The sequence below is a fragment of the Nicotiana tomentosiformis genome, chromosome 11 (assembly GCF_000390325.3).
Source record: "Nicotiana tomentosiformis chromosome 11, ASM39032v3, whole genome shotgun sequence".
Lineage (NCBI taxonomy): Eukaryota > Viridiplantae > Streptophyta > Magnoliopsida > Solanales > Solanaceae > Nicotiana > Nicotiana tomentosiformis.
Genome location: NC_090822.1, coordinates 30632530 through 30644295, shown reverse-complemented (window position 1 = coordinate 30644295; position 11766 = coordinate 30632530). Strand labels below are relative to the sequence as shown.

The window sequence follows — 11766 nt, the reverse complement described above, 5'->3', positions numbered from 1 at the left end:
AGCTAAAGTATAGTAAAGCGACAAGGTTTTATGACAAGAGAAAAGGGCGAGTGAGAAGGTGACGAGAATGGATAAGTCCTCGGGATTAAGCCTATGAAAACAAGAGAGCTAATGGTTTCTCTAAGTTATAGAAAGTTTAGTATAGCCTGAATGAACCCAAAAAAATCTAAGACTAATAGCATCTAGAAGAAATGGAATGATGCCCTGGTAGTGGAATGAGGGTGTGATTGTGATAGATAAAGGATGATATTTAGGCCTTCGATTGAGTAATTACTTGAAGAGGATTTCAGGAATTGTACGAGATTAAAATATCTATGTAAGGTGAGTCATATTGGGATGCTATAAAATACGGTTATGGAAGTATAGTATCACTCCTAGGTGGATCAATCTAATTACCCCAGATGTCCCCAATGAGACGTGAGCCCTTGCGACAATGTTACATAAGATATTAAATTATCAGTGGTAGATGATAGATCAATATTGAGGTGAATCAACAATAGATGGATAAAAGTTACAAATTATGAGACGAGATTAGACCATCAGTATTAAGATGAACAGTAATGAAAAATCATCAAAGGGGTTAGATTTATGCATATAGGATAAGCAACGAGAGTAACCTGAAGTTTGGTAGCAGACCTCAGTAACGATAAATCAAAGTAAGAATTATGGCAGTAAAGTCATACGGATGGATAAACGGATCCATGAAATAAGGTATAACAATATTCATGAGTTCAACAAAGTATCGAGCGAAGAACTTCAGTATACCCATAGATGTCCAGAAGGACATCTTATCAAGCTCTGTATATGTTTGCAAAGTGAGGCCTAGAGATTGGTTAAAAGTCGGAGAAAAAAGGAGAGAAGAGACGCATAGGCACACTTATAAGGTCAGAATCGTACAGGCTGCATGACAAAAGGTAGCAATAGTTACGAGATTGGAAGGATTTTGACTATAAGTCGTGGTGTGAGAAAGAGGCCTAAAGGGGGGAATGCCCTGACCTTTGGATTTATTCATAGAACAGTTACCTAGATGGCAAGGAGAGTACTAAAGTATTCGCAAGAGCTATAGATTATGATAATGATAAGTGCATCTGTCAACAATAGAGGATTAATGTTCCAAAAGGGGGAATGATGTTACACCCCATATTTTCTGTCACGCCCCAAAATCGAGGAGCGTGACCGGCGCTCAACTGAGTGAACCCGACTGAGAAAGCCTGTAAAATTTCATTCTACCCAGATTCATCCGTGAATAAAGAGGAGATGTACTCCGTTAATCAAATACTGAAGATATTTCATTAACCGCTTCCATTTCATATCCACTAACAACAACATTCAATATTTCCAAAATAGTACGGGTTTATAGGTTATATGAAAAATATGTTGCCAAATACCAACAGTTCTAATCCAATTCCCAAATTCAAATACCACCCACAACCTGTCTACGGAGCCTCTAAGTACAACTGAAGAGTAATATGGGAATGCCGGTAACAAGGCCCCGGCTATACCTCAACCACAAAGTACATGAGAAACAAAAGATACATGACCCCGATATGAAGTGGGGCTCACCAAATCGGCTGAAAGGAGTGTACTGCTATCACTGATCAATGCCACATGCTGTAAAACCATCTGCATACATTAAAGATGCAGCGCCTCCGACAAAAAGGACGTTAGTACTGCCGAATAACACTAGTATTTATAGCTAGAAATCCTCTTTCAAAATAGAATGCCCATATGATCTATATGTGGAACATATAATATAATGTAATTGAAACAACCTGCACAAAAAAGGACAACAAAAGGGTCACATATTGTCTGCATTAATAATGTGTCTCATTATACCGTCCTTAGTGTTCACATATCATATTATACACTTATGCGTTTCATAGACCGTCCATAGTGTTTATTCCTACCGTACCTCCATACCTCTTATACACAATGCACCTATGCGTTTCATAGACCGTCCACAGGATTTCGTATCACAATGTATTTCATAACACAATGTACCTATGCATTTCATAGACCATCCACAGGATTTCATAACACAATATACCTATGTGTTTCATAAACCGTCCACAAGATTTCATAACACAATATACCTATACGTTTCATAGACCGTCCATAGGGTTTCATAACACAATGTACCTATGTGTTTCATAGATCGACCACAGGATTTCATAACACAATGTACATATGCGTCTCATAGACTGTCCACAGGATTTCATAACACAATTTACCTATGCGTTTCATAGACCGTCCGTAGGATTTCATAACACAATGTACATATGTGTTTCATAGACCATCCACAAGATTTCATAACATAATTTACCTATGCGTTTCATAGACCATCCACAGGATTTCATTACACAATGTACCTATGCGTTACATAGACCGTCCATAGGGTTTCATAACATAATGTACCTATGCGTTTCATAGACTGTACACCGGATTTCATAACATAATGTACCTATGCGTTTCATAGACTGTACACAGGATTTCATAACACAATGTACCTATGCGTTTCATAGACCGTCTACAGGATTTCATAACACAATATACCTGTGCGTTTCATAGACCGTCCATAGGGTTTCATAACACAATATACCTATGCGTTTCATAGACCGTCCATAGGGTTTCATAACACAATGGACCTATGCGTTTCATAGACCGTCCACAGGATTTCATAACACAATATACATATGCGTTTCATAGACCGTCCACAAGATTTTATAACACGGTATACCTATGCGTTTCATAGACCGTCCATAAGGTTTCATAACACAATGTACTATTGGGTTTCATAGACCGTCCACATGATTTCATAACACAATGTACCTATGCGTTTCATAGACCGTCCACATGATTTCATAACACAATGTACATATGCGTTTCATAGACCGTCCACAGGATTTCATAACACAATTTACCTATGCATTTCATAGACCGTCCGCAGGATTTCATAACATAATGTACATATGTGTTTCATAGACCATCCACAAGATTTCATAACATAATTTACCTATGCGTTTCATAGACCATCCACAGGATTTCATAACACAATGTACATATGCGTTACATAGACCGTCCACAGGGTTTCATAACACAATGTACCTATGCGTTTCATAGACTGTACACAGGATTTCATAATACAATGTACCTATGCGTTTCATAGACTGTACACAGGATTTCATAACACAATGTACCTATGCGTTTCAAAGACCGTCTACAGGATTTCATAACACTATTTACCTATGCGTTTCATAGACCGTCCATAGGGTTTCATAACACAATATACCTATGCGTTTTATAGACCGTCCATAGGGTTTCATAACACAATGTACCTATGCATTTCATAGACCGTCCACAGGATTTCATAAACCAATATACATATGCGTTTCATAGACCGTCCACAAGATTTTATAACACAATATGCCTATGTGTTTCATAGACCGTCCATAGGGTTTCATAACACAATGTACCTATGCGTTTCATAGACCGTCCACAGGATTTCATAACACAATATTCCTATGCATTTCATAGATCGTCCAGAGGGTTTCATAACATAATGTACCTATGCGTTTCATAGACCGTCCACAGGATTTCATAACACAATATACCTATGCGTTTCATAGACCGTCCACAGGATTTCATAACACAATGTACCTATGAGTTTCATAGACCGTCCAGAGGGTTTCATAACACAATGTACCTATGCGTTTCATAGATCGTCCACAAGATTTTATTACATAATATACCTATGCGTTTCATAGATCGTCCACAGGATTTCATAACACAATGTACCTATGCGTTTCATAGACCGTCCATAGGGTTTCATACACATTGGAAAGAAAGTACAAATACGTACATCTCATAACCTTTCACATCACATATCACCTAATTCGTACTTTCAACCACTTACAACATTATTATATCATTGGCTCTCTTGGCCATACGTATCATTCTTTATTCATGGTGCAATGGCCGTATTTTATATTTCACACTTTCATATCTTCCCTTTCATAGATCATCATCATAATTATCAATAAGTAGAATATTCCGGAAATCACAACTTTAAGTTCATTAGTAATGAAGGCTTTAAACATAATCAATTTCTTTCCAATAAATGGAGTAAAATGATTGGCAATCGAAGTACAAATTAAAATCATACACAATTTCCAATCACGAATATGTAAGAATGCAAAACACATTGAAAATTACTTACAAAGCATAACATTAGCTCAAACAGCCACATATGGGCATCACTTGAGTTCATAAACTTTTAGCCGATTATATTGTCAAAGTCAATTTTGAAATAGTTGAGTCAAAGCTCATTTCATAATCTTTCTCACATTATTTCATTACATCGGCACCATTTGCAATAAGTATACCTTTCACTATTGGCACGTTGGCCTCACTTTATATTCCCAATTCACTGAATTCACTTCCAACCATCTTTAAAGGTTATCAATAATAAGACATTCCCAATCAAGACTTTACGTACACATATGAGCAATTAAGAGCCTTAAGAATATTGAGATTTTCTCATACAATTTGGCATACTAGCTTTCTTTTGAAATACGATTCAAAGCCACAACATTTTAATATGCAACCCACACTTTGAAACTTATGGTAACATTATGGAATTCAATTCCAAGAGAGAAAGTTTAGCCAACATACCTCAATTGAGCTTTTCTTAAATTACTACAACGTTTCGGAAATTCTAGCAATCCCAATCTATTTTGAGACATAACAAAATTGAACCATAATTAGGAAGATATTCATGGTCTCAGCTCATTTGAGCATTTTATCAAATACTAGGTGTGCAAATTTAGCCACAAGGTTCTTCTACAAGATTTCCTTCACTCCACAACCCAATCCTTACTTATTTAAGTTCAACAATCCGCCCACAATTCTTGTTGGTACATGCATGTATAAATAATACTCTCATACCCATGAATCATACTCCTAATCAACCATCTTTTACCCAAATTCGAAATTAAAAACAAGGGTATGGAACCTTACCTCTTAGATGAAGAACTTGTGGGTTTTCCTTGTTAATCTTTCAAGATTTGAGCAAGACTTGATGAATAATTAGCCTAGGGTTTTCTCTCTCTCTAAAACACTCTCCCTTCTCTCTAAAACATCAGAATATTTGCTCAAAAATGACCCTTTGCGTGTATTTAACGAAGTAGGGTCGTGTTTTAAAAACCCAAAAATGAAGCTCTGAAACAGGTTTTGCAGTCGCATATGCGACCGCATAATGGTTATGCGGACTGCAGAGTTATTATGCGGTCCCATAATGGACTGAAAAAATGCACAGTTCCTCCAAAAATGTTCCTTTTCTTTCTGGTGCATTGTGCAACCTAAAAAGTCCGAGTCCTCAAACACGTAATCCTAGTCCGGCACCATGAAACATTATTTTCTTTGCAAATTTTACCGAGTTTTACACTTAAGTTCTTCAAACTTTTCTGGGGTGTTACATTCTCCCCCGCTTAGGATCATTCGTCCTTGAATGAGGGCCAAAACCTGTTATTAACATCTTATGAAACTCAGTTTGTTTCATACCACGTTCGAGCAGCCCCAAATTTGACTAACTCGCAAAATTTCTAAATATTTCGCCAGAGTTTCCCTTGTAACTAGGCCTATCCACCTGTCAGAGAGTCCAGAAAACACACCCTAACAACATATATGTAATCCAACGACATAACATAATACAAAACAACACAAACTGTGGCCTCGCAAGCGGTATATGGTATTACCAGAAGGGAACACCCTTTATGCCAATTGTACAAATGATACATAACTCATAGAAAGCAACTTTTAGAATTTCCATAGTTCACAACTTTGTAAATACATAGCTATTCAAACAAGTAAGGATACTTTTCTTCATTTCTTCCTCGGCCTCCCAAGTAACCTCTTCAACCTGTTGGTTTCGCCATAGCACTTGACAAATGCAATCTTAACTTCTGGACTTATCTAACAAGGATAGCAAATAGTTGCTCCTTATAATCCAAGTATTCATTAACTCCACCTTCATACATATAGACACATGAAACACCGGGTACACGGAGGACAATAATAGGGAAAAATCATACTCATAGTTTGGCCTATTTCCTTCAAGATTTCATAAAGCCTGATGTGACTACATATACTTTACCTTCCTTAACAATTCACACAATATATTCATAGACAAATATGTTAGAATAACCCGTTCCCTTTCTTCCATTCTAAATATCTATGCCGAATACCCAAAGTCAACCTTTGGCAACCTCCAACAATTACTTTAAGATGTGCTAGCTTGAATATTACCATAAAACTTCCTATCCAATATATATGACCACGGAATGATGCTTCTTCTTTGACATGATTGAACCTTCAACCCCCACTGGTTTCTATAAATATGAACAACGAGGTTCGAGATTGGCTAAAATTATTCAAAAATCCATCAAGGTACTGAGAACGGTATTTCAGGAGGTTATATCCTAAGAAACATGAAGGTTACTACCAATAGTGCTGACATAGTTAATCATTGTGATGACATCATTGATTCGACACATGAGGCATAAAGTTGCCTAGTAGGCATTGATAAAAAGGAATCTCTGCCACAAGCCTACGAGGATGAAAAAGAAGTTGAGCACTTGTGATATTATTATCATTCTGATAGCTTAACCCTTCACAATAGTTGATTATATATGAGAGGACTATAGATACGATGAATCTGTCTTTCAATTCAACATGCTCATGATATGTGTTAGAATCTGAAATATTCACGAGTGAAACCACATAGCTAGGATATCCTAATATTGGTGTTGAGGGACTTACTTGCTATCCCTTGACTGTTGGGGCAGTGCCTTAGCTGGTCGCCCTTAACTCCGCACCCAAAACATTCATCTGTGCCACGTCGGCACACTCCCAAATGATGACTCCCACACTTGGGACATGGGGGCCTTTGCTGCAGCTGAGAATCCCCATTCGACTGGACCTGCTGAATAGACCCATGGTTACTATAGCCCCACCGCTTCTGGTCAGGCCCTGATGGTAGTGCTCTAACTGAAGACTGAGAAATTGACTGCGCGGGCTTGGATGACACTCTCCTATGTAATGCCTTTCCACCATTACCCCCACTGTATGAGCCACTAAGATTGCCCGTGGATCGGGTCTTTTTTGTTATTTTCTAGCTCTCTCTTTCTTTTTAACTTTCGATATTCTGTAGCTTGAGCAAACACCACCATTTTTCCATAATTCATATCAGAATTCAAGGCAGCTGTAGCGGCCTCATTAATTACCAAGGGACTAAGTCCTTGCACAAACTAGCGCACTCTAGCCTCCATAGTGGGCAACATGTAAATAGCATACTTGGACAGGTGCACGAATTTCATATGGTACTCCCATACACTCAGGCTACCTTGCTTCAGGCTCTCAAACTCAGTGGCACAGGCCACCTTAGTTTCAACAGGAAAGAAGTGGTCAATGAAAGCATCGGTAAACTCACTCCACCTTGCTGGAGGTCTCCCTTCTTCACGGGACTCCTCCCATAGTTCAAACCAAGAATACGCCACCTCTTTCAGGCTGTAGGAGGACAATTCCACTGCCTCTGTTTCAGTAGCACGCATAACTCTGAGAGTCTTGTACATCTCATCAATGAAATCCTAGGGATCTTCCTCTGGGTTAGTACCCGTGAACACTGGAGAAACCCGTTCACCCTGGAACTAGTAGAATCCCCTGGCTGACTGGAAGAAGTGGGTAAAACATTTGACCTCTGGGTCTAGGAAGCCACTATTTTTGCCAATATCTGTATGGCTCTCCTAACATCAACATCAGAAACACCAGAATCGAAAGTTGGAGCTGGAGATAGAACTGGACTACCAGTTGGAGGAACTGTTGCACCTTCAGTAGGTGTAGGGACATGTGCAGTCTGATCAGTTATAGTATAGTAACTGGAGGAATATCTTCACTCATTGGGTGCTCACCCGCATCATCAATTATATGATTAACTGCCACACCTGGGGTGACATTGGCCCTTTGGCCAGTTCTTGCATTCTTTTTAGGCACCATATACTGAAAGTTAGAGTAAGGCATCGATTAACGGAGGAACAATCTTACAATCAGCTTTATACGATCAAGAACATGAAAGAAGGGTATTATTCCTAAATGCCCATGTAGCATCCAAATTATAGATGTCGTCGACAACACATCGATAATAAGGACTCTACTAGACACGGCACCGAGACATCCTAGGACACTTTAAAACCTTATGCTTTGATACTAGGTTTGTCACGCACCAAAACCAAGGAGCGCAACAGACGCTCAACCGAGTGAACCCGACTACGCAAGCCCGCTAAATTTCATTCTACTCAGATTCATCTGTGAATAAAGAGGAGATGTACTTCGTTAATCAAATACTGAAGAGATTTTCATTAACTGCTTCCATTTCATTTCCATTAACAGCATCATTCAATATTTCCAAAATAGTACGATTTTATAGGTTTTATGAAAAACATGTTGCCAAATACCAACAGTTCTAATCCATTTCCCAAATTTAAATACCACCCACAACCTATCTACAGAGCCTCAAAGTACAACTGAAGAGTAAAATGGGAATGCCGGCAACAAGGCCCCGGCTATACCTCAACCACAAAGTACATGAGAAACAAAAGATACATGACCCCGAAATGAGGTGAGGCTCACCAAATCGGCTGAAAGGAGTGTACTTCTATCACTGATCAATGCCACATGTTGTAAAACCACCTGCATCCATTAAAGATGCAGCGCCCTTGGCAAAAGGGACATTAGTACTGTCGAATAACATTAGTATGTATAGCTAGAAATTCTCTTTCAAAATAGAATACCTATATGATCTATACGTGGAACACATAATATAATGTAATTAAAACAACCTGTACAAACAAGGACAACAAAAAGGGCACATATTATCTGCATTAAAAATGAGTCTCATTAGACCGTCCTTAGTGTTCACATATCATATTATACACTTATGTATTTCATATACCGTCAATAGTGTTTATTCCTACCGTACCTCCATACCTCTTATACACAATGCACCTATGCATTTCATAGACCGTCCAAAGGATTTCGTATCACAATGGATTTCATAACACAATGTACCTATGTGTTTCATAGACCGTCCACAGGATTTCATAACACAATATACTTATGTGTTTCATAGACCGTCCATAGGGTTTCATAACACAATATACCTATGGTTTTCATAGACCGTCCACAGGATTTCATAACACAATGTACCTATGCGTTTCATAGACCATCCACAGGATTTCATAACACAATGTACCTATGCGTTTCATAGACCGTCCACAGGATTTCATAACACAATTTACCTATGCGTTTCATAGACTGTCCATATGATTTCATAACACAATGTACCTATGCGTTTCATAGACCGTCCACAGGGTATCATAACACAATGTACCTATGCATTTCATAGACTGTCCACAGGATTTCATAACACAATATACCTATGTGTTTCATAGACCGTCTACAAGATTCATAACACAATATACTGATGCGTTTCATAGACCATCCATAGGGTTTTTCATAGACCATCCATAGGGTTTCATAACACAATATACCTATTCTATTCATATACCGTCCCTAGGGTTTCATAACACAATGTACCTATGCGTTTCATAAACCGTCCACAAGATTTCATAACACAATATACATTTGCATTTCATAGACCGTCCACAAGATTTCATAAAATAATATACCTAAGCGTTTCATAGACCGTCCATAGGGATTCAAAACACAATGTACCTATGTGTTTCATAGACCGTCCACAGGATTTCATAACACAATGTACCTATGCATTTCATAGACCGTCCACATGATTTCATAACATAATTTACCTATGCGTTTCATAGACCGTCCACAGGATTTCATAACACAATGTACCTATGCGTTACATAGACCGTCCACAGGGTTTCATATCACAATATACCTATGTGTTTCATAGACTATCCACAGGATTTCATAACATAATATACCTATGCATTTCATAGACCATCTACAGGATTTCATAACACAATATACCTATGCGTTTCATAGACCGTCCATAGGGTTTCATAACACAATATACCTATGCGTTTCATAGACCGTCCATAAGGTTTCATAACACAATGTACCTATGCGTTTCATAGACCGTCCACAGGATTTTATAACACAATATACCTATGCGTTTCATAGACCGTCCATAAGATTTTATTACACAATATACCTATGCGTTTCATAGACCGTCCATAGAGTTTCATAACATAATGTACCAATGCGTTTCATAGACCGTCCACAGGATTTCATAACACATTAGAAACAAAAGTACAAATACGTACATCTCATAACCTTTCACATCACATATCACCTAATCCGTACTTTCAACCACTTACAATATTATTATTGCATTGGCTCTCTTGGCCATACGTATGATTCTTTATTCATGGTGCAATGGCCGTAATTTATATTCCACACTTTCATATCTTCCCTTTCATAGATCATCATCATAATTATCAACAAGTAGAATATTCCGGAAATCACAACTTTAAGTTCATTAGTAATGAAGGCTTTAAACATAATCGATTTCTTTCCAATAAATGGAGTAAAATGATTGGCAATCGAAGCAAAAATTAAAATCATACACAATTTCACTCACGAATATGTAAGAATGCAAAGCACATTGAAAATTACTTACAAAGCATAGCATTAGCTAAAACAACCACATATGGGCATCACTTGAGTTCATAAACTTTTAGCCGATTATATTGTCGAAGTCAATTTCGAAATAGTTGAGTCAAAGCTCAATTCATAATCTTTCTCACATTATTTCATTACATCAGCACCCTTTGCCACAAGTATACCTTTCACTATTGGCACGTTGGCCACAGTTTTTTTATCCCCAATTCATTGATTTCACTTCCAACCATCTTTATAAGTTATCAACAATAAGACATTCCCAATCAAGACTTTAGGTACACATATGAGCAATTAAGAGTCTTAAGAATATTGAGATTTTCAAACACAATTTGGCATACTAGCTTTCATTTGAAATACAATTCAAAGCCACAACATTTTAATACGCAACCCATACTTTGAAACTCAAGGTAACATTCTGGAATTCAATTCCAAGAGAGAATGTTTAGTCAACATAACTCAATTGAGCTTTCCTTAAATTACTACAACGTTCCGGAAATTCTAGCAATTCCAATCTATTTTGAGACATAATAAAATTGAACCATAATTAGGAAAATATTTATGATCTTAGCTCATTTGAGCATTTTATCAAATACTAGGTGTGCAAATTTAGCGACAAGGTTCTTCTACGAGATTTCCTTCACTCCACAACTCAATCCTTACTTATTTAAGTTCAACAATCCTCCCACAATTCTTATTGGTACATGCATGTATAAATAATACTCTCATACCCATGAATCATACTTCTAATCAATCATCTTCTACCCAAATTCGAAATTGAAAATTAGGGTATGGAACCTTACCTCTTAGATGAAGAACTTGTGGGTTGTCCTTGTTAACCTTCTAAGATTTGAGCAAGACTTGATGAATAATTAGCCTAGGGTTTTCTCTCTCTCTAAAACACTCACCCTTCTCTTTAAAACATCATAATATTTGCTAAAAAATGATCATTTGCGTGTATTTAACGAAGTAGGGTCCGGTTTTAAAAACTCAAAAAATGAAGCTCCGAAACAGGTTCCGTAGTCAAATATGCGACCGCATAACGGTTATGCG

General features: G+C 37.6%; 1 protein-coding gene across 1 annotated transcript; it reads right to left on the bottom strand.

Annotated features, from left to right (window-relative positions):
* Positions 1-7304: 7304 nt before the first annotated feature.
* LOC138901205 (uncharacterized) lies at positions 7305-7628 on the bottom strand. Its single transcript, XM_070188949.1, has one exon. It carries the CDS (start codon positions 7626-7628, stop codon positions 7305-7307), a length of 324 nt encoding a protein of 107 aa, XP_070045050.1.
* Between the last annotated feature and the right edge of the window lie 4138 nt (positions 7629-11766).

Excerpts from the sequence above, each read along its gene's own strand:
- LOC138901205 (XM_070188949.1), bottom strand. The coding sequence starts at position 7,628 with ATGTACAAGACTCTCAGAGTTATGCGTGCTACTGAAACAGAGGCAGTG.